At 49.3% G+C, this 21,430-nt stretch overlaps 1 protein-coding gene across 5 annotated transcripts; it reads left to right on the forward strand.

Moving 5' to 3' along the window:
* Positions 1–461: 461 nt before the first annotated feature.
* Positions 462–20,874, forward strand: PCYT1A (phosphate cytidylyltransferase 1A, choline). Of its 5 annotated transcripts, none has more exons than XR_012587396.1 (10): positions 468–606; positions 7,498–7,638; positions 10,444–10,543; positions 11,821–11,937; positions 13,384–13,535; positions 14,349–14,427; positions 14,881–15,023; positions 16,085–16,273; positions 16,855–17,165; positions 17,400–20,874. XR_012587396.1 is itself a non-coding variant. In XM_074589942.1 (9 exons), exons 2-9 carry the CDS (start codon positions 7,522–7,524, stop codon positions 17,059–17,061), a joined length of 1,104 nt encoding a protein of 367 aa, XP_074446043.1. In that variant the 5' UTR covers positions 462–606; positions 7,498–7,521; the 3' UTR covers positions 17,062–17,360. The 5 variants fall into 5 exon arrangements, 3 of the variants coding, with proteins under 3 accessions (XP_074446043.1, XP_074446044.1, XP_074446045.1); XR_012587397.1 differs by having other exon boundaries at positions 19,514–19,723; XM_074589942.1 differs by lacking the exon at positions 17,400–20,874 and having other exon boundaries at positions 462–606; positions 16,855–17,360.
* Positions 20,875–21,430: the final 556 nt, after the last annotated feature.

The raw sequence follows: 21,430 nt of genomic DNA on the forward strand, positions 1-21,430 counted from the left end.
GAGGATGCAATGGCACCATCAGGTTTGTGAGAGAACCTGGAGTGCAAATTTTGGGGAGCAGTGAAACCCTCCACATAAAGACACTTTGCCAGGAGATGATATCTACCCTCGGATTCTTGTTTTGACTTTCTTTATCAAGTCACAGCGATTAAATCACCATTTTTCACCTTGCGCTTGCTCAGTTTTTGAGGATTTTAACATCTGTTTCACAAAGGCGTTGTATAAAGCAGGTGAAGGCAGCTCAGCCCCCGGGGTGCTCCTCTCCGTCCTTCCGCAACCCCCCGAGTTCATATTTGGCAGGCGAAGGTCCTCCTTCGGGGGGTTCCCGTTCCCCCGCCGCTGGGTCCCGATCCGAGCGCGGCGCGCCCCGGGCACCCTCCACCGTACGAGACCGGCCCCGATGGGAGCCGGAACGGAGGTTGCAGGGGCGCGGTTTCCCCGGGGCGCGGCCGGTCCCTTCCGGCCGCCCCGGCCCGACACGCAGCGGCTCCGCCCGCCGCCCCGTTGGCGTTGGCGGGAGCGGGGCGGGGCCCGGCCGGGAGCGGCTCTGGCAGCGGCGGCGGGGCCGGCCGGGCTGCGGAGGTGCCTGCGGCCGGCGGAGCGCTGGTAGGGCGGAGCGGCACTGGGGCGGGGGGGCACTGGGGCGGCTGCGGGGTCGGTCGCGGGGGTAACGTGGGGGCCCTGAAGTGGCTGTGGGGTTTGTTACTGGGGATTGTAGGGGGGTTCTGGGGTGGCTGTGGGTCTGTCAGTGGGGAATGGGGGGGGGGGCACTGAGGTGGCTGTGGGATTTGCTAGTGGGGCATGTGGAGGGACGCTGGGGTGGCTGTAAGGTCTGTCAGTGGGGAATGTGGGGGGGCGCAGGCACTGGAGTGGCTGTGGGGTCTGTCGGTGGGGAATGTTGGGGGGACACTGGGGTGGCTCTGGAGGGTGTCCCTGTGGGGTGGCTCTGGGGACAGGTTTCTCCCCTGGGATGCTGTGTGAGGAAGGGTACAACAGTCTGAGACAAGACAGCAGCAGATGCTTTGGGAAACTTTGGAGTACACCCCCAGGGCTTGGAGCATGGGGGCCTTGGGGGACATCCCCCCTGTTAGGGGATACAGCCAAGGCCTGGGCAGAGAGAAGGACAGCGAGGAGGTGGCCCTGACTGCGGAGAAGGAAGGTGTGACCTAGCTGCTGTGCAGGCACGCATCCTCTCCAACCCGCTTTTTGTGTCCACCAAGGTCCTGGCTGCACTAATTAATAGTTTTGTAGTTAGAGTTAAAGCCTGCAGGAATTCTGAGAGCTGTGGTGCTCCTCGGTAGCCCTGGCTGTCTGTGGAGGGAGGTGCCGGAGGCTGCAGGTGGCCTTCCCTCCTCTGTCCCCAGCCTGCAGCTGGCAGAGACTGGGGGAGCCAGCAGCAGGTACTGCTGGGTTTCCGTCCGCAGGACTCCAGGGCCCGAGGACAGCCACTGTATTTGCTTTGGAAATTCACATGGCAAATACGCATGCTCTATTTCCCAAAGCAATTTCCTATATATACAAAATTATTAAAATTCGTGACTTGGAAGTTTCTTGGTCCAAGGTCTGGTTTGCAATTGTCTTGGAATTACTGTAGAATGAGCCACAAACAATAATTGTTGGAGCAAGGATTTGGCATTGATGTGCAAGCCTACTAAAGGAGGTTGCCTCCCGAAGTCTCAAAAGGCTCTGGTTGTTAGGCCCTAAAACCAAAACACAATGCAAGACAAAACAAAAGTCAGGGGCAGAACAACCACCCATCCTTGTACTTCATTGTCCCTGTGCAGGCTCCAAATCTTTTCTGAAATTCTGCGTAAACCCGATTCTTGCTGCCTCGCTCGCCGCAGCAGAGACTTTGTCACGTGCCAGGACGCTCAGTGCCTTGGGGTTCTGGTGTACCCAGAAGGGCCGTGAATTCATGGGGAACGTCTTGCCGACAGTTTCTCTTTTTGTGTGTGTGTATTTCCTAGCAGCGCTGCCTAGGTGATCACGCTGCACTGATTGCAGTTGTGGTGGTGTCAGAGAGAATTATCTGAAGCCATTTGGGACTTTGTTGGTGAAAAGCAGCGTTTTTTAATCAATTACAGGGCAGGGATACTTCTACATGCTTGGTCTCTGCTTGAGCAAATATCAACCTGCCTGTAGCAGTAGGGGATGCAAGGTTTGGGGATTTGTTTTGGCAAAGGTCTGGGTCTGGATGCTGTTGGACCAGTGTGTGGCAGTGGCTGAACTGGAATCCCTTTTATACATTCACGTGACTGTTGATATACTGCAGGATAGCTGCTTTTGCTCAACCAGAGTAGCCGAGGCAGCCCGTCTCTTCGGGGTAGACAGGGCTCTGCCTGCCAGATCCTGCAGTAACCTTCATAAGGGGCTTAGACCATCTAGAGCTAGCTGATGCTGACTGTGGGGAGCCACGCTGGGGAGAGTCGCAGTCTTCTGGAGGTGAGCAGGCTGGGTCACAGCCATTAGCACTGGTTTTAAGCAGATGCCCTCGGCCTGGAGATTGGAGCAAATCAAGGCCTCACAAGTTGGGGCTGGGAATAAAGTTGCCTTGGAGATTGGGCAAGATTTTTAAGCACAGACTGAAGAGACATCCTGGTCTCTCCCAGTAATTATGTACAGGTTAACCCTCATCTTGTAAACAGGCTTTCATCAGGTTCTCACGGTGATGAGTCTTCTGTCATTAACCTCTGCTGAGTCTTTTCTGTCTACAGCAGACCTCTACAGGGATACAAACCAGTAAGGTTAATCGTAAACTGGGGATTGGAGGTGAGGGAGAACGGGGGGAAAAGGATTGTCTTCTCATGATCAAGGAGCACAGGGTCATTTTGGTACTTTACAGCCTGGCAGGGGAATTATCTGAAGTGACAGGACTTTTTCCTTTTCCTTGAAGCTCTCGCTGTCCGTGTGTCAAGGCAATTCTCTGCAGACAGCTGGCAGAGTGCAAAGTTTAGTAGTATTTGCCTGCAGATGAGTCAGCAGAAGAGAAATAGCTTGCCCCTGTAAAGTGGAATGATCTTGTAGGCAAAGCAGCACATGACAGTCACATCTGACTGTGCCAACGCCTTCAGAGTTCAGCGGGACAATGGGAGAGCTGGGGAGCAGGCAGTGCCACCGGGGAGCCCTGGAGCTGCACGGGTCAGAGCGGCCTCGCTGGACCAGCGTGCCTGACTGGGATCTCTGGGGAATGCCACAGCCTTGGGCTGGAGCATTTATGAGTTGTCTCAGTCAGCTCTTGTTTTCCACAGGCTTTGAGTTTAAGTAGCAGGATTTATTTTGCCCTGGCGCATAAATCTGCAAGTGAAAAGCAGCGGAAGTGGCCGAAGAAATCCTGCTATGGCATGTAGATTTGCAGATAATATTCTTCAAGAAATTCCTTGGGATGTCAAAACACAAAGAATGCAGCAGGTCCAGGTCCTCATGCCATCATTGTGCTTAGGGTGCAGGAATATCTGATCTCCTTCTCTGGTGTAGTGTGAGGCAGGCAGTTCTCTGGCACCACCAAGGCTAAACAAAACCTCAGCGCTGCCCATATGAAGATGCAGACAGTGAGATAAGGCTTTGGCTAAGCAAGATTTGCCCAGCCTATTCTGACCTTCTCCATCTGCCAGAGGTGTTAACTTGGGTGTGGTGGTTAAATTCCAGCTTGGAGGAAGGTGTAGTTAGCTCACACTAAGGGACTAAATTCCTTCCCTGCCTATATATGTTTTTTTCTTTGTCGTAATTAATGCTTGTCCTTTATTTCCTCCCAGAAGTGGCAGCATTTCAGTGGGAAGTGTCTTGAGCTTTGTAGTATTACTCTCAGCAAAGTGCTGGATGATTTCTGAAGGCCGTTATTGCCACAGTTCAAAGAAAACTCATATTTCTCCCTTCGACCACTTCCCCTCTTTTATTCGATAGCTGCACTTGAGGACTGAGAGGAAGGATGGAGTGATTCCCTGACAGGGAGAGCAACTCTTCTGTCTGACAGTCAGCTGCTCCTCACAGAGCCCGTACAACTCACTCTGTCTCAGGGTGAGCTCGCTGGCAGGTGATGCAAGGCGCTTCTTTGATAGAGGATACGCACCAAAGAAATAAATCTCAGAAGCAAAGCCCCGTGTGTTTTGTAAAGTGGCGCAGAGACTGTGATTTGCCCATTGCTTTCCCAAATGGGGCACTTCTTAACTTTGCTCCTAGCGAGCAGTTTCTCGTATTCTCAGTAGTGCAGGAGGGTGATGCCTTAGACAAAATAGGCTCTTTCTTCTGGTTATGCCTCCTTTTTTATCTTGGAGTATTTCAGAATGAGCTTTGAGAGCTATCTTTTCTTCCCCCTTCCCCATCTACTGCAAATGTATTTAATTTTAGAACAATCAGTGTTTTACGCATTTGGGGAAGCAAAGCTGTGTGTTCGTGTGTTAAGCTCAGCTACAGATGCCAGATCCCATTGTTAGTAAGTAATTGTTTGGGTTGCTATTTTAGTCATTTGGGTCAAAATGAAACATTCTAAGATTAGTAGCTTTATCGCGGTAAGGTATAGTTTGTTTTTAAAAACAACGTGTTCCCAGTTTTTAAGGAAGGTTAGTTTGGTGCTGGGGGGACTTCCCAGAAACTCCCTAGCCACAGGATAGAGGTTTTAAAGCTCTGAAGAGTGGTAAAATTATTGTTTAACTTCTGCATTAATTTGAGTAATTAGCAGAGCTGTGTCACTCATGAGGTGCCCAGCCCAGCTCTCCAGACACTGCAGAGGCCCTTTCAGCAGCATCTGTCCTGAAACGTCAGAGCAGATTGAGCATATTTACACCGTCCTCAAAGCTGTTGTTTGCCATCATTTGATGACATATACCCTGAGAAGTGGAAAAGTGAGTTAGGGTGGACGTAAGTGGATGGTTGGGTGTAGGAGGGATTGGAAGAAGCTGTTTGAGATTTCTCCTGATCTGGGACAGTGCTGCTGTACATTGGCATAAAGCACAGTGTTGCCCTGTGTTGTAACCTGCAGGTTTTGGCTGGCCCTGAGCTCTGCACCCAGCAGCAATATGCTGGTGATAACTCAGCAGAGAGCGTACTTCTGTGCAGAGAAGTCAGGGTGCTCTGCTGATGGGCCAAGCTAAATTGGGAAGACCTTTACCTGTTTGTGCGTGGAGGTGGCTGCGTCTGTACTTCAGCACCAAAGCCTCTGCCAGTGCTTTTTAATGTTTTACTGGGCAGTGGTTCAGAATGACTGCGTTCAGCACGTTGACAGACCTTTTAATTCTCTCCAAAGGGGAGGAAAGCAAGAGATCAGAGGCTGGCAGGTGACTTGAAGCACAGTGAAATTATTCTGACCAAATAAAAAGAAAATCTGCTGCTGTTTCCCCCCACTGTTTCTGTGAACACTGGGGTTACCTGAACCAGAGGCAGAGGTCTGCTGCTTTTTGTGAAGTGGATGGTTTCTGCTAGGACCGTGGTGGTGAATCAATAACTGGTTACAGAGTGTGCTTGCAAGATGGCACCTTGCAAAACTTAATTACTTGTGTCATATCTAGTTTTTTCACAGAGGCACTCTGGAAGCTGCTGCATTTATAGCACAGATCTTGCCTGAAAGTTAAATCTTTGCCAAAGTGTTTGAAGACTTGGAGCTCAGGGTTGCAAACTCTTTTTGCCTGAAATAGCTTGTGCGCACTCCTGTATGTTTGTCTGTTGTTAGGAAACAGTAAATTAATTACTGAAATGGGGGAAACTCGGCAAACCTGACTCACAGGCATTATGGAGCGAGTGCTGCATGGCTCATGCGGTTCTGAAATATCCTTGTGGCTGCTCTTCACTGTTATTTTTGTCTCTCCCCAATATTTTTTTTGACTCCCCACTCACCTAAGATTCTTTTTTCCTGTTCCTAGTGCATTGTGCTAGGTCTAGCAGAGCGGTCTGAGGTACCCACATGCATGTAACCCAAAAGCAGTTCAGCTGTGTTTGGCCCTAATGCTGTTCCTAAGGTATCTTGTTGTTGATGAGAGGTGGGGAGAGCGGGATGTTCATGTGTATTGAACTGTGTCTGACTCCTTACATTGGAACATTCCTTAACTTGGAGTCATTTGTGCTTGAGTGAGTCTGATCACTCAGTGATCTCTATGACAAAGCCCACACTTCTTGGTTGCTGAGCAGCAGGGCTTTGCCCAGCAGCTCTTACTGAGGACAGTCACAGCTCATCCCGAGCGGGAATGCTCGCCAGAGACTCTCTGCCAAGGAGAGGGATGGTGTTCAGAGGGACATCTGCCCTTTCCCATACCTCGCGCTTGCCCCACCTGACGTGTTCCAGCATACCTACTGCATGTGGGTGGGGAGACGTTTTAAATTCCACAGGGCTCTTATTATTAGGGTGTTGAGGCACGCACATAAGCATCATTCCTGGGCGAAGGGGTCGTGCTGCTCTCAGGAATGCCAGGTCAGAAGTGCCATTCGCTGCACTGGAGAGCTGCACGTTTCAAGTGAGCGAAAGAGATAATGCTGCTTTTTACTTACAAACTTTGCAAATCTAGCACCCGTTTCTAACTCCTGCAGCAGCTGAAAAGGGAATGTTTGCTGCTGTGCTTTTTTATAAATCCCTGGCTTTGTTTCAGCTGTGTGGAGTGCTGGGCTTCCTAATGCTCCAGGGCCCTTTTGGGAAGGTACAGTGACTCCAGTTCAAGAGCAAGGATAGCTCACTTCCAGATAGCTGTCACGATTTCTGTCCCAAGCTGGTTGTCTGTCTGTCTGTTCATCACAGAAGCAGTTCAGCTGAACCACCGCTAATTACAACCTGGTACGTAAAGTGCCAGAAGTAAGTGTGCCCTAATGTGGTGTCAGCAGCTGCTTCACCATCAGCTGAGTCACCACTGCAGTGGGGACAGGGGACGAGAGGGGAGCATGGTGGCAGCCATCCCAAGGTGAGCTCTCTCTACTGGGGAGCTGCAGCTTGGCCTTACACAAACAAGAAAACAAACAGCAAGCCAGCTAGCCAGTTAAGTTATGACCATGGGCTGCACCCTTTCCCTCGCTCTTGCCCATCTGCTCCTTCCTCTGTTCAGGATTGTACAGGGATGCAGGACACCCGCCAGCTGTCTTGGTGGGCAAGGGGGAGGTAGAGAAGGGTAGAAGAGTATTTGCATTCATCAAAATGAGAGCTGGGGGAGGGCTGAATGCGAACTGGGCATGCCTTAATCCTTAGGTTGCTTTTCAGATGCTAAAATAGCATAATTAGCCTCATAGTAATGATTTATAACTTGCGTTGCAACTCTTGTGCGAGTTTCTCTCCCGCCAGCTGACTGCTGCGTGCTTCTCTCTGCGGAACAGCTCCGGGTTGCATTAAATGATTCAGTATTCCCACCAGGCACTGTTTGTCAATCCTTGGCAGCTGATGCCAAATACAACTGGCTAAGCCCCTTGTTAGGTGGCGCTGACCTTCTGTACACTGTGCCTGCTGTTGACTGATTCTGCTTTGGAAAAGCTGAAAAATATCTCTTTTTTTTTTTTTTTTTTTACCCCCTCTCCTTCATTTTGTTCCAGTTCTGACTGGACGTGCTTGGCAAGATGGAGCCACCGACCTCCTCCAGGCTGAATTCCCGAAAGAGAAGAAAAGATGGATCTGGCCCCAATGGGGCTGCGGAGCTGGATGGAATCCCTCCAAAAATGTCCCGGCGCTCATTCGTAAGTAAGCAGAGATAGGAGCTCTAGGTGCCTGTGAGATTAGGACATTGAGCCATAACAGCAGAAAGATAAATGTGATGGTTTTTCTGTGGACCCAGAAAACAAGGAGGGGGGGAAGAAGCAAATGACAGTAGCTATCCTTCTTGCAAAGCCAGTTTAAAATCTTCCTTTGTTCATACTAATAACACACTTACAATGTGGCCTTAAATTAGGTCTGAGGCAAGCATTACTAAGCTGCTTTTGTAGTGTGTCCGGCTTGTTTATAGTCACTTAAGCTGAACCCGAACAGGCTGGATGTAGATATCCATGGAGAAGCAAGCATTCATTTCTCACAGGTGGATTTTCTTAAGCGGGAGGGAGGAGTTCTCCAGACAAGCACATAACAACCCTTGCACCTATCAGATAGCAGTCCTGCTCAAGTCAGGGGGGCTGCAGGAGGATCTGAAATCTAAGCACCTGCAGAAGCAATCCATTGAATCCACCCTCTGAAACACTGGGAAGATGACTGCTCATTTGATTCTCATGATCTGGCAGGAGCCTGCATTTATGTTGCTGATGCTTCAGGAGTGTTTGTAAAAAATAAAAAAAAAAAAAACCAACAATGATTTCTCCTAGATTGGCCTTGGGACAGCTTTAACAAGCTAAAGTTAGTGGGGTCTCTTCCAAAGGGGGTCTGTGCCAGTTAATGGCGGTGTAAAGAGTTGACTTTAACTTGTCCTTGCCACAATATTGTGATGATGGGCTTTTTACAGCTCTTCTCTGCCCTCTTCCTGGAGCTGTCCTGCGTATCACATGTACTCTAGTTGTTCTTTCCTTATCTCTGCCGAAAGCCAGCTACCATCCCAGCCACGTCATATTGGGGTCATAGTCCTTGGCAAAATACGGTGATGTGTTGCAGCCTTCCTCTTTGATAACAACATTTTGCTCTTCAGCAGGACTGCAGTCCTGTCCCAGGGCATTTGACAGATGGTAACGAAGTGAGAGCAGCACCAGCAGTGAGAATTGGGGAGGCAAGTTTTGGGAATGGAGGCTTGAGCTGTTGCGTGACTTGTCACACAGAGCCCTGATATCCATGATGGTTGCCAAAACCCACCGTGTCCCTCTTAAAGACCCCGTGTATTTCAGTAAGGAAAGAGAAGTAGATGGGGTATCCTATGGGAATCACTTGCTCTTCAAGTTGGTGTCTGTCTGTGTTAGAAATATAAAGCATCTGTCTATGAACAGCACAACACTAGCCACTTTCTAAACTTCCTATTTTTTAGCCACAGGGGTAATGTGGACCTCCTGATGAAAGATCTGGTTTTTTATTCCTTTTGTGAAAGTTCTATTTATTGTAGCAAGAGTAATAGCGTTGCCTAATGGTGTCATTGCCTTGAAGCTTTTACTGCTCCCAACTAAGGAGCTGGCTGGCAGAGCCTTCCCCTAAAGCGATGGGGCTCAGCAGCAGATGGTAGTAACAAGCCTGCTGACCCATAAGCCTGTTGTACTGTGCACATCAGGTTGAGTCCTGACCCTCGTAGGCGCTTCAGAGGAAGCGCAAGACTGTGGCAGGAGCTTTTGAGGGCATTTCTCTGTGACCCTCTGATAATTTTGATAGTTTTTTTAATGCTTTTACTCCTAGCTTTGTATCAGGTATGTGACAACCGAACTGCAAAGGATCTTGTTTTATTCACAAGTCCCAGATATAATAGCAGTGATGAAAGGAGAGACCTGCAGGCCTTAACCTAACCATAAGGATCCTGGTAGAGGAGGTGGTGTGTGAAATGTGGGTACTGGAGCCTCAGTAAGTTAAAGGAGATTTTTGTCATTACCAGTTTGCTTGAATGTAGTGGTCCGTGGCTGCTTTCGTTCACTTGGAGCACTCTAAGAAGGAATGAAGTTAGGAATAATAGCAGTGGTCTTTCCAGTTGCAGCGGTGCTGGGCACCGTGGCAGGATGCTGCAATGGGACAGGTAGCCAGAGAGGAAACTGCTGATTAGCTTTTTGGAGCTTGAAGGTATTATTGTAATGTATTGATCTGCAAGCTCGTTTCCTAGTCTTCTGGCTCAGTGAAGAGACATCTATTGCTATTGCTGCCCCGCACCTTCTGCTAGAAGGAAATTATTGTTCTGTTATGGGAAGGGCAGGTGCTTTGTTTCCATTCAGAGGAGACCAGAAATGATACCTGAACTTTACCTGCTGGTTAAACATACCGCTGTGGTCAAGCTAGCTGATTAGAGGGGTTTTCCTGCGGCAGTTGGAGATATTCTGCCACAGATCGAGGTCAGTCTCTCACCTTCTATGGCTCAGAAATGGGTGACAATACACATGTTCCCTGGGAATTTGTGCTGCTGTTGGTATTGCTCTTCTGCTCTTTCATATGCTCAAATCGAGGCGCTGTTACAATTTGTACATCGTAGCACAAGGAGTCAAGCACAGCCAAGCGGTGGTCGTGCCCAGGTGGGCATAGCTGGAGCTGCAGCAGTGAGGTTTGATGAAGCTTGGCTTGTGCTGTTGTGAACTGCTGTTTGTCAAAAGTCTGTTGTAGCCAGCTGGAGATCTGAGCCTCTAGGGGTTTTTTTGGGTCCAGTATGACCGCCACATTCTTAAGTAGAATTTTCTCTCTCTCTCTCTCTCTGAACTCGGGCTAATGGCCCTGCAGGGCTGTCTTGAGGTTTAACACTAATTAGTCTTTCAGTACATGTGTTTGAATCACGCAGAGAATCAGTGAGTCAGGCGGTGACTAGGACACTGCAGACGCAGTGCTGCCGCTACGTAGTGCACTCACCTTTGCGTTCTCACAGCTAACCTTCTCTGGCTGTTTAGGGACTGAGGGAACCGGCTCCGTTTTCAGATGAAGTGGAAATCGATTACAGCAAGCCATACATCAGAGTAACATATGAAGAAGCGATGAGAGGGACCCCTTGTAAGTAAAAACCAGACTGGAAGGGTTGTATAAATGTTGATTTTTGGAAAGGGGGGGGGTATGATTTTGATATTTCTGAGACTGATCCAACCTTGTGTGTCAGACCAGGTTTGCAGCCAATGACTTAATGCTTTGGTCATTAGATAACTGTTCCCACGTGAAACTGGGCCTGCCAGTACAACTGAAATTGGAGCCTTTGTGTGTGAGGAGCCGTACCTTCACCAGTAAGACTACTTGAAGCAAATAGATATTTGTGTTTTAGTTCTTCCTGTGCCACTGACCGCTATACTGTAGTATCAGCGCTGAACATTCTTCTGCACTACTTTGCCTGAGGTAGCTTAAAGTTAAGCACTTTAAAAGTCATCTCTCCTGAAACGTGAGATGGGCAAATAAAACCAACATACATCTTTGTCCAGAATGTCCCATTCTAGTCTGGATTTGAATTAAAATCAGTGTCATTAAACATGTAGGCCAGCCCCACAACGAGAACACATCCTTTTAGTCTGTAAACCAGACTAGGATAAACACTGTTCTCTTTGCAAGTCCAGAGAGGAGGCAGAGGCAGGACTGACTCTGGACTGGAGGATGGCTGCCCTCTCTTGCCAAACAGAGTGTGCCGACAGTGCTGTCTTTGTTCCTCCTTATTTATCGATGGATTTAGCTGATAGTGCCAGTGCTTCAGCAGAATTGTGTCTGCTTTTCTTTCAGTAGTCCAGCTGAGTTTCTGGATACGGTCACACACTTCACCAGCCTAGGGAGAGACAATGATGCTGGTGGGGAATCAGAACAGACTAGTCCCTCAGCCAGACTGGCAGCTGTGGCAGTGAGCTGCAGAGGAGGATGCTAAAAAGGTCTTGAGATGCCATCATGGGCTGAAACTGAGCATTTCTGAAACATTCTGGCCAGTTCCCCTCTGGTAGCTCGCTGCTGTGCAAAAAGTTAAGGCTGCATTTGGATTTACACAGGAGGGTGATGTCCAGGGTTTGCTTTGCCCTTGGTCTCCCTTCACCTCATTTTGGTGGGTACGGGGTAGGTTTTGAGTCTGTCTTTGAACACAGTTGTATTTCAGCTCTGTGCTCAGCAGCATTTGCTTCCATGTGGGAAGGCAGAGCGCCAGCCATTTCTCTTCACGAATCTTTCCTGGCTGCAGCTCTGCGTTCTGCCAGTTTTCTGCAACGCCCCCATGAGTTTCAGAAGGTCTCCAAATGCGGGCATGAGGAACAGCTGCTTCTCCGGGAAGGCATCTTGACAAATGTCTCTCTGTCTCTTTGGCACAGTGGATCGCCCCGTCAGAGTTTACGCCGATGGAATATTTGACTTGTTTCACTCTGGACATGCCCGGGCCTTGATGCAAGCAAAGAACCTCTTCCCGAACACATACCTCATTGTCGGAGGTAAGGAGTGACCTTGTTGACTTTGGCTGTCGTAGAGTACAGTTTACCTCCATCCATGCTTGTGCATACGGATGGCATAGCAGGGTTATTGTCTTTATGGTCTTAGTGGCTTTCACTGCATTCCAAATGTTCTTGGAGTCTTATTGCAATATATTGAGAGTTAATGTGTCTGCAGAAAGATATCCTGTACCAAATGAGCTCTTGAGGGAAAGATTTCTGAAAGCTGTTCTAATTTGAGCCTTCTGTTTTGTGACAGATACTGGTGAGTTGCATGTCTGAGTATCAAAATATATTAGGGACAGTTGAGCATCTGCCTTTTGAATGAGACAATTAACGAATGAGGAGCAGTCCCTCTGTGGCGGGTTGAGCTTTATGTCCTCTGTATCGCCCTGCAAGTCAACCCCCTCGTCCAGGGAAGGGTATAGTGATACTTCTGCATTTTTTCTGTGTGCTACAGTAGTGTCTGGAAGGGTAACGGAGGGAGGAAAGCTGAAATAGTTGCTTCAATCTGCAAAACGCTCTGTGTTTAGAAATCTTGGAAGTGGAAAGACATTCCCATGTACATAAATGTTGTACATCAGACAGGAAAATATCTTTGGGTCAAACTATTAAAGTGTTAGTGCAGCAAGGTGTGTAATCATGGTCTCTGCCTGTGGGAGACTGGTGAGGAGGTGGAGGGCAATGAACTGATCCCCTTGCACCAGGAACTGAAAGACAAGAGGCCACAGTCCAAGTGAACATTAACTCCAAGCTGGGAGCTATCTCACCCGCTCTTTATCGTCTTGTTTGTCTAGAACATAAATATGTCCAATACCAGTGAGACTGGTAATGCCTTGTTTACTTTTGAGTCTGATAACTAAATAAAACTCCCTGCTTTCTTAATGTCTTACATTGTAGATTATGAATTGTTCATTTACTTTCTCATAGAACATAATAATGAAGCTAGCTTGATTTGCTGTGAACTCACCCTTTGTTTTAATACAACTTTCCAAGAACTAGAGTGTGGTACAGCAATTTATGAAATTGGAAGCTTAGGCAGTGGGTTTTTTTTCATGGTCTTCAGTTTTCAAGCCTGAGACATCCATAGGTTTAAAAGCAGATTTCTGCCCGGTAAGTCCCCAGGTGCCATTTCATACAGGAGAGTTGTCTTCTGTATTGGCTGGTTTTCTTGATAAGTGTTGTAGGCTCTAGAGATCTTGAGGGCATGAGGTGTAGGTCCCCGGCTTGCACAGAAATCCCCCAAACACCCTAGAATTGCTCATGAGTTGAGTGCCCTGCACTGCTCCCTTATCCTGGTGCTTTGTGCCTGGAATAGCTGGGTTTGAAAGTGCCAGCGCCAGTCTCCATCAGCAGATGGAACTGCCTGGCTTAGCAGGAGTGCATGCAAGGTCCTTTCGCTGTAAAGCATTGGTGTCTACCTCAAGCTCACTGTGCCTCTTTCTCCAGTCTGCAGCGATGAGCTAACCCATAACTTCAAGGGCTTCACGGTGATGAACGAAAATGAGCGGTATGATGCTGTGCAGCACTGTCGCTACGTGGACGAAGTGGTGAGAAATGCTCCGTGGACGCTCACCCCCGAGTTCCTTGCAGAGCACAGGGTAATTTGTGACACCTGATCTGTTCTGAATTTTGATTAGCCTCTGTCTGTGCTTGGTGTTTACAGCAAGAATTCATCCATGGGGATGACCTCTGCCTGAGCAACCGGTTTCTCTTCAAACTCCTTGAATGTAGTATGAGCTGGGTTATAGGAATTAAGTGGGTTTCTTGGGAGACTAGAAGCAGTTGCTGAGCTGGCAGTTAAGGTTAAAATAAGGTAGAGATTGTGACATGGTGAAAAATCCTGAGAGGGTTCTTGCTGTTCCAGAAGAAGTTGATGCTGGTTACAGATTGGTGTGAAACAGGCAGGAGGGAGAAAATAACATGGGTTGGAAGGAATTTCTGGGGGGGATCTGGTCCAACTCCTTGCTTACAGCAGGAGCAGCTTTAGATCTACATCAGCTTTCCTGCAGCAGGAGACCGGGCAAGCTGTCTTGAGAGTCTTTTATCAGTTGGTGTGATAAAGGAATCTCTAACATCTGTTGAACTGCATTGGGAGGTGAAGGAGTCTCTAGGGGAGTTTGCTTAGTTTACCCTTGTTGCCATTAACAAGCCATTTCTCTGTGGAGCTTAAAACAGCTGTGTCCTTAGTCCCAGCCTTTCCTCTCTGGTGTGTGCTTACAGTTGATACGCAATTGCCAGTGAGAACTTGGGACTGACCTGTGTTGCTTTTTAACTGAGCTAAGTGTATTGCTGTTCTCTCTCACACCCCTGTGTGGAGATGTTGAGCAAAAAGTTACCATCGTTTGATAGAAAGCAGGAGAACTGCACGTTTGAGATAAAGTGTTGACTCACATTGCTTGCTTAATTTTCAGATCGACTTTGTTGCACACGATGACATCCCCTATTCTTCTGCTGGCAGTGATGATGTTTATAAGCATATAAAAGAAGCAGGTGGGTCTGGGTCAGATTCTCCAGGGCTTCCTGTCAAAGATCTGCTGTGGTTTCTCCTGTGCCCCTGTATCTCAGGATTATGCCTGAGGAAGTGGCAGCGTTGGGAACAAGGTCAGCCCAGGAGGTTCTGAGGGCAGAAAGAAGCCCAGCTTTGTGCCCTACTTCATAGGGCTGGGGCTGTTCCGTGTCCCAGGCCAAGCATTGCCCAGCATTAATTTCTACTTCCAATCTAGTTATTGTGATTGAATTAACAGCCACCTTTTGAAAAAATACTGCGGTTTGGCTTATAGATTCTCATAAATGGAGAATCTCATGAACTTGGCAAAGTGGCTTCTCTAGTTGTTTCTAGGAAATGAGCTCTTGACAGGAGAGATTGTTTCCTAATAGAGGTGGCAGCAGCTTTTTGCCATGTGTCTTGCTACAGCAATCCTGGGTCCTGTTCCCCAACTTTAGGCATGTTTGCGCCAACTCAGAGGACTGAGGGGATCTCAACATCAGATATCATCACGCGGATCGTGCGGGACTATGATGTTTATGCCAGACGGAACCTGCAGCGGGGCTACACAGCTAAAGAGCTCAACGTCAGCTTCATAAACGTGAGTTGAAGCGTGTCTCACTACGAGCTGTGTGAAGTGGAATCTTACAGAGTTCCACTTACAAAGGGGAGATGTAGAGTCTCATCTAGTGGTAGGACAGTCCATGCCAGTAAAAGGCCAGTCTGCGGAGCTAAGCAGTTGCACCAAACCAGTGTCCTTGGAGTAGAAATTAGGCTACTTCTGCCCCTGAAACTGCCTCTGGGACCAACCCAAAGGAACTGGGGTTTTGCTAATACTGCTCCATTGTCAGAAATGTCTTGGTGACATTTTACCTGTTGAAAGAGCTGGAGACAGGGTGTTTGGTGAAATGTGTGTTTTCTTGAATTGAATAAAGTGTGGGTTGTTCTTGGCAGCAGCTGCTGTGTCTCATCTCTCCTCTTCCCTCAGCCACCTTCTTCAGGTAGACTCATTTGTTAGGATAAAATCTGATCTTGCTCTCACTGTGCTACTCCCTGGAGCTGCAGGAGCAGCAGTGCTTGGGCAGGAGAGAAGGACAAGCTCTGACCCTGTGCTGAGCAGTTCTAGCCCCCAAGCAGAATACATGGCACAAGGCACTTCTGATGTTGGAAGTAAAGTAGTAAACGTTTTTTTTTATCACTCAGATACTATGCCTGTTTTTTAAACTACAATCCAATACAAAAATGAAACAGGAGAGGTAACGGCTGCTTGACCTCTCTTTGGCGTGTGATTCTGCCTCTGTTTAAAAACACCCAACAAAAAGAGTTGTGCTATTGTGATATGCAGAGAGACCCACAGCAGGTCACTCAAATCTAATCTGCGTATTGTGTAAATATTTCTCTCTTCGGTGCGCTCCTATTAGATAGTGTTTATCTCTGGGTTTACTCTTGCTCTGTGTACTGTGCCTGCCACAAGGCATCTCACAGCCCCACTGTGTCTGCCATTTAGTCTAGGGAAGAAGTGTCACTGAAGTGAAGGAGAAGTGTCACGAGACTAATGGAGATGCTGAGCCTTAAACAGCAGTTCAGTGTAATAACACAGAGCAGAGGTGGTCGCCACTCAGATCTGGTGAGCTGTATTCTGATCCATTGCTTATTGTACAGGAGAAGAAATATCACCTGCAGGAGCGCGTGGATAAGGTGAAAAAGAGGGTGAAGGATGTAGAGGAGAAGTCAAAGGAATTTGTCCAGAAAGTGGAGGAGAAGAGTATCGATCTCATTCAGAAGTGGGAAGAGAAGTCCCGGGAGTTCATCGGCAATTTCCTGGAGATGTTTGGCCCAGAAGGTGCATTGGTAAGGATCCACCCTGGAAAAAGAGGAAAGGGGATTTTGGAGAGCTTGGCAGTCACTGTGGGGCTTCTGGAGCCTATGCTCTGCAGAGCAAAAGTTTACGGTTTGTTTCAATGCTCGATGCCGGTCTCCAGACCAGTTTTCCCAGGCTTGGGCAGCCTGTTTAAAGGGAGCCCTCACTCTTGCCAGCTGCATAACGCCAGTTAGTTTTGTAGCATCAAAAGTCCCCATGTCCCACAAGCTGGCCTGTAAACTCCAGCTTGTGTCCTGCAGGCCACTGAGCAGCCAAGAGATTGGCAGTCACTTTGTCACTGGCCTGGGATGAGTGTGAAGCTACTTGTTTTTGCCAGGCTCTCCTGTGCTGCTGGGTAAATATCACAGGCACTTCATGCTAGAGGTGCTTGAAAATGGGTGATGATTACAGTGGGCAGTTTCCAAAAGCCAGAGCAATGCTTGGGCTTTTTCTGATCTTGTATTGCATGAGGCATTGAAGGGACACAACTCCAAATGCTGCACAAGCTGTTAAGTAGTGTCCGTTTCTATTGCGATTTGAGCCATGCTAACTGTCTTCCTTCCATCGCTAGAAACACATGCTGAAGGAGGGCAAGGGCCGGATGCTGCAGGCCATCAGCCCAAAGCAGAGTCCCAGCAGTAGCCCCACGCACGACCGCTCCCCATCTCCCTCCTTCCGCTGGCCCTTTTCAACCAAGACTCCTCCTTCCTCACCGGCCAACCGCTCCAGGAACGAGTCTGCAGTCACCTACGACATCAGTGAGGATGAAGAGGATTAAGCTACTAGCCGGGATTTGCTGCGAACCGCTAATCGCCGAATCCTAAGTCCGGACCCACTGGGGAACTCTAAATGTGCAAGAGAGCCATAGGAACAGGGCTGACGGTGAGCACAGGGCCTTGGAGGCACCCGTTGCTCTTAGCAAGGGCTGCTGCCTGGAAGCACATTCAAACCTCCTCTCCCTTCTCCTCCCCAAATCCCCTTTTTATTGTTTACGTTCTAGTGTTTTCCAGGGGGGAAATGGTTTTTATATTTTAAGAAAATACTCTTTTAAAGCGCAAAGAATAGCACCCAAGCGTGGCTTTTGTTTTCGTTTCTTTTCCCCTGTTATACCTCCAGGCAAGAGGGAGAGTGGGAGGACCCATCTGTCCCTTCTTTCCTTCAGCTCCTCCGTCTTATCCCCCCGCAACCCCAGGCAGGATCCGTGCTGCTGCCAAACGAAAAGCCCCTCGGTTCCTCAACCAGCATGACCTCGAGAGCACACAGGGAGCGGTGGTATAAAGAGGTTTCTAGGAAATAGAGACATCTCTGCTGCGCTGGAGCTGATAGGAATCTGTCCAGCAGACGCTGTGGTGCTTGCGCGCCTCTTAGCTGAGCTTCCCAGCGTGTGGCAGTGAGGACGTGCTGGGGAGGGGGCTGCCGGCTTAGCACGCAGGAGTTGCACCCTGGAAGAAGTCACAGCACTGTAGGGCCACGCATCCCATAAGCGTGTGGCGTTCGCGGCTCCAAATGTCTATGGGGGCTGCAGGGGAAAGGCCTTCCCAGCTAATCTTGACAAGACTGCTAAATCTTGAGCTAAAATTCCGCCCTTAGTTGCTGTTGGAGAGAAGAGAATTAATCTTTGCTTCGGGGCACTTGCTCTCTGTGCGTTTCCTTGGGCGTGTGAGAGCCCAGGTAGGAAATGAATGTGTGTACTCCTTTGAGAAGTTCCTCGTCCCGGTCTCTGGTGTGTAATAAGTTTTACTGTCTGTCCAAATGGCCCCTCAACACTGTGCTCTGTGCGTGTTTGTCTGTGTTTCAGTTGCTGTGCTCTAGGGGCTGGAGCAGTCCTTCACACTGGTGCCGTGAAGTCGCTGCTATAAGGACAAAACGTGAATTCGTACAGCCAGTTTGCTGTCCGTGTTGGTGTGTGCAGCTGGACAGATGAAGGGCACGTTTTACCCCAGTGAAGGGCCCCAGTCCCACGTGACAGTTACCTGCCTTGCGCAGTAAACGGACAAATCTGTGCCCGCTTACTCCGCTCCTTGAGGCGGGCCAGAAACAGCATCAGAGAGCGCTGCAGCTTTTTAAGATTTTAAACATGTAATCTGCTCATTTGAAACCATGGTCGAAGTCGTGCCTGTTGTTGTGTCTGTAATAAACACTGAGCTTTGTGGCCTGCAGTTGCCCTCCCCATGCTGCATGCCCGTGTACAGAGCAGCTCGGCGTGCTGTCCCAGCAGCCAGCACTGGAGGGACTGGGCTGTGTCACGTAGCCGTGAAGCTCCCACTTGCTTTTCCATTTGGATTTGGCTGTGATATCCGTTGTCTCTGGATGGAGCTGCTGGGCTGAGTTGCCTGTATCCTCCTGCGATGCTGGGAGCAGAGGACAGCTCGGAGCCTGGTCAGCAACACTGCAGGGAGGTCTCTGGAGCGGGATGCAGGGCTTGGGGAGCAGCAGGTGCAAGGACGCTTCCAGAGGATCAGGGGCCGCGTGGTAGGAGCAGGCTGCCGCTTCTTTCCAGCTTTTATCTTGCTGATCCTTTGTCATGCTGCCTTAAGGGCTTGACAGAGACTCTGTGCTTCTGTTGAGGCCAGAGCTGGTATGGGAAAGGGTGCTTTGGGGATTCCTCATCCGCCACTTGGACCTCTCTCAGCAGGGACGTGCATGGCTCTGGGAGTGTGGCTGGCTGCTATGGATTTTAAGCTGTAAGGAGCAAATAATAGTCACTTGGAACAAGCCAGTTGTTAATCCCTGCTTTACAAGTGGTAGAGCACTTAACTTTATATCACCCACATTCTCTCCTCCCTCATCCTCCTCACCTTCCCTTCCTCACCCTTCCCTCAGTATGGGTGTCGCATTGCTTTCCCGAGCCAGATCACAAAGGTCAGGCTGCTTTCGAGCCTTACTACTGTTTTAAACACAAGTTATGCAACAGTGTTCTGTCATTTTGGATAACAATGGTGTTTTGGATGGTGGTTTGTTCTGCAGAGACCTTAACGTATTTCTTGATCTCTCTGCAAAACCTGGGGTGCTTGGTAAGAAGCCAGCCATGGTTTTACATGTAGCTTGGATTAACAGAGCTGTTATTACTATTGTAACCAATAATCCCTGCTTCCTTCTTGCACTTAAATTAAAATGGACACTCAAATCCCAGACTAGTCTTTTTTTCACCCCCCCCCCACCTTTGGTTTTTTTGTTTCCTCCTGGAATCCTTCACCAGCCTTATCTCCAGTGCTGCTCTGTCCTATCAGGAACGGGGCAGAGCTTGATCTCTGGGCAAGACGTGTGAGCCAAGTTCTCCGGGAACTTCTTGTGTTCTGAAGTGCTGCTGCTTTGGGGCTGTCTGGCACATCCCTCACCCATCCCACACTCTTCAAAACAAGCGTCCAGAAGATACATGCTGGAATTAAGCATGAAGTAAGAAGTAGAGTAGAAAAATAAAACTTTACTATCATGCACTGAAGAACGTGTGGAGTATGATGCTGCTAAATCCAGAGGTGTCAACTCCTGCAAGGCAGCCCTACCTCGGTTCCTCTCTAGATGTGGGGTGTGAGCCTGCTGGCAGAGGATTTTCTCGTGGCAGAGAACAGCAGCAGCAGGGCAAAGCTGAAAAGTGCCAAGAATGCTGGTAGAAGCAAGGCATGAAAAGTGTGGCGCTTTAACAGCACACTGCTTAGGGTTGCAGGCGAAGGTTTTTAATCTCTTGAGGAAATTACGGCACACCCCTGCACTGACATGATTTTGTGCATTTTATAGAGGGTTGGGACTTAATTGTGGGCTCCGGTTCTTGTAACTGGAGGGAGGTGCTGGAGCAGTGAATGCACTTGGCAATAGCAGTGACTTTGGTAGGACAGAGCCTGTGTTGTGCCCCCTACCTTCAGAGAGGGCTTCTTGCTGGTGTAAAGGGGTGAGTTTCCTACCTGCCCTCAAATAAGGAGCTGGGTCGGGCTGTCGTACGGCAGGGGACGAGTCCCATCATTTGCTGCTTGCCTGTGTGTTGCTGCTCGGCAAAAACAGGAGATTGCTGGTCCCCAGCACTTCTGCCGGGGCCTAGAAAGCCGTGTCGGTAATGGCCGTGCGCTGTTGCCTGGAGTCTGTCAAATTTGGCAATCTCATAACTAATCACCAGTGCGTCTTCCGGCTGAGCAGTTTCACTTTGAACACAGCCACCTACAAAAAGCTGAGTCACTTTTTCCCCCTTCTTCATGGGACAGAAAACTTGGGGTTTCCCCTAAAATGAATCAAATAAATACAGATTGGGAGCTTTGGCTTTCTGACTCTTCGCTTCCCCGATGTGTCGCACTGTTATTACAGTGGGCGAGCACCAGGGTGCAGGTCGGAGGAAGCTTCAGTGGTGCCCAGCAGCAGGCTCTTGTCTTAGCGCTGGTGATCTGGCGCCTGCTGCCCCTCTCCAGCCACGCTGCATCGCCTGGTCCTGCTGTCACCTCCAGCTCCGCAGCAGCGGCTGCCTCGAGCTGGTTCTTCCCGGTCAGCGTTTGTTCTGCTGGTTTCTCTGTATGGGCCTTTGTGCACACCCGTGTGTCTTACTGGCTTGTTCTGGAGTTGGGTTTTTGGCTTTTAACGTTTAGCCAAATAAAGTCATTTTACTTGGTGTGTGCCAGATCCCTTCTGCCATCCTAGCACAGCCAGCTCCTGTTGTAGGCTCCTCACCTGCCATCTTAGCAGTGGTTTGAGTGAGAAGATGCTTCAGTGGAGGGGGGAAAGATAAACCAGAGGTTTCTGCAAGTCATCATCACTTCTGATGTCTGTCCCAACCTCTGTTGAGTTGTAGAGCAGATACTGCTACCGGAGCAGATCTTGGGCAAGGCTGGTTAAGGCAGCATTAACTGATTGCCTGGGTTATGAAGGTGCTTCAAGGCTCCTTCCTTTGCCTGGTCCCAGGCTGGCGGGTGTGGTTACTCCCGCTGTTCTCTTAGGAGCATCCACTGCTGCGGAGGAAGTGCCCCCCAGGCCCACCCAGAGGTCTCAGGAGAAAACGCTGCTGCCCTGGCATTGCCGTGGCCGTCGGACCCCAGCCAGCAGCACCCAGAGGTCAGTGTCACGGCTGGGTGTTGGGCACCCTGTGACAGCCCCATGCCGTGGCTGTGCTGGTCTGAGCTCTGTCTTCCTCCCCCTGTGTGGAGTGATCTCCCACCCAGCCTGGACAG

Source organism: Larus michahellis, chromosome 6, assembly GCF_964199755.1.
Source record: "Larus michahellis chromosome 6, bLarMic1.1, whole genome shotgun sequence".
NCBI classification, from domain to species: Eukaryota; Metazoa; Chordata; class Aves; order Charadriiformes; family Laridae; genus Larus; species Larus michahellis.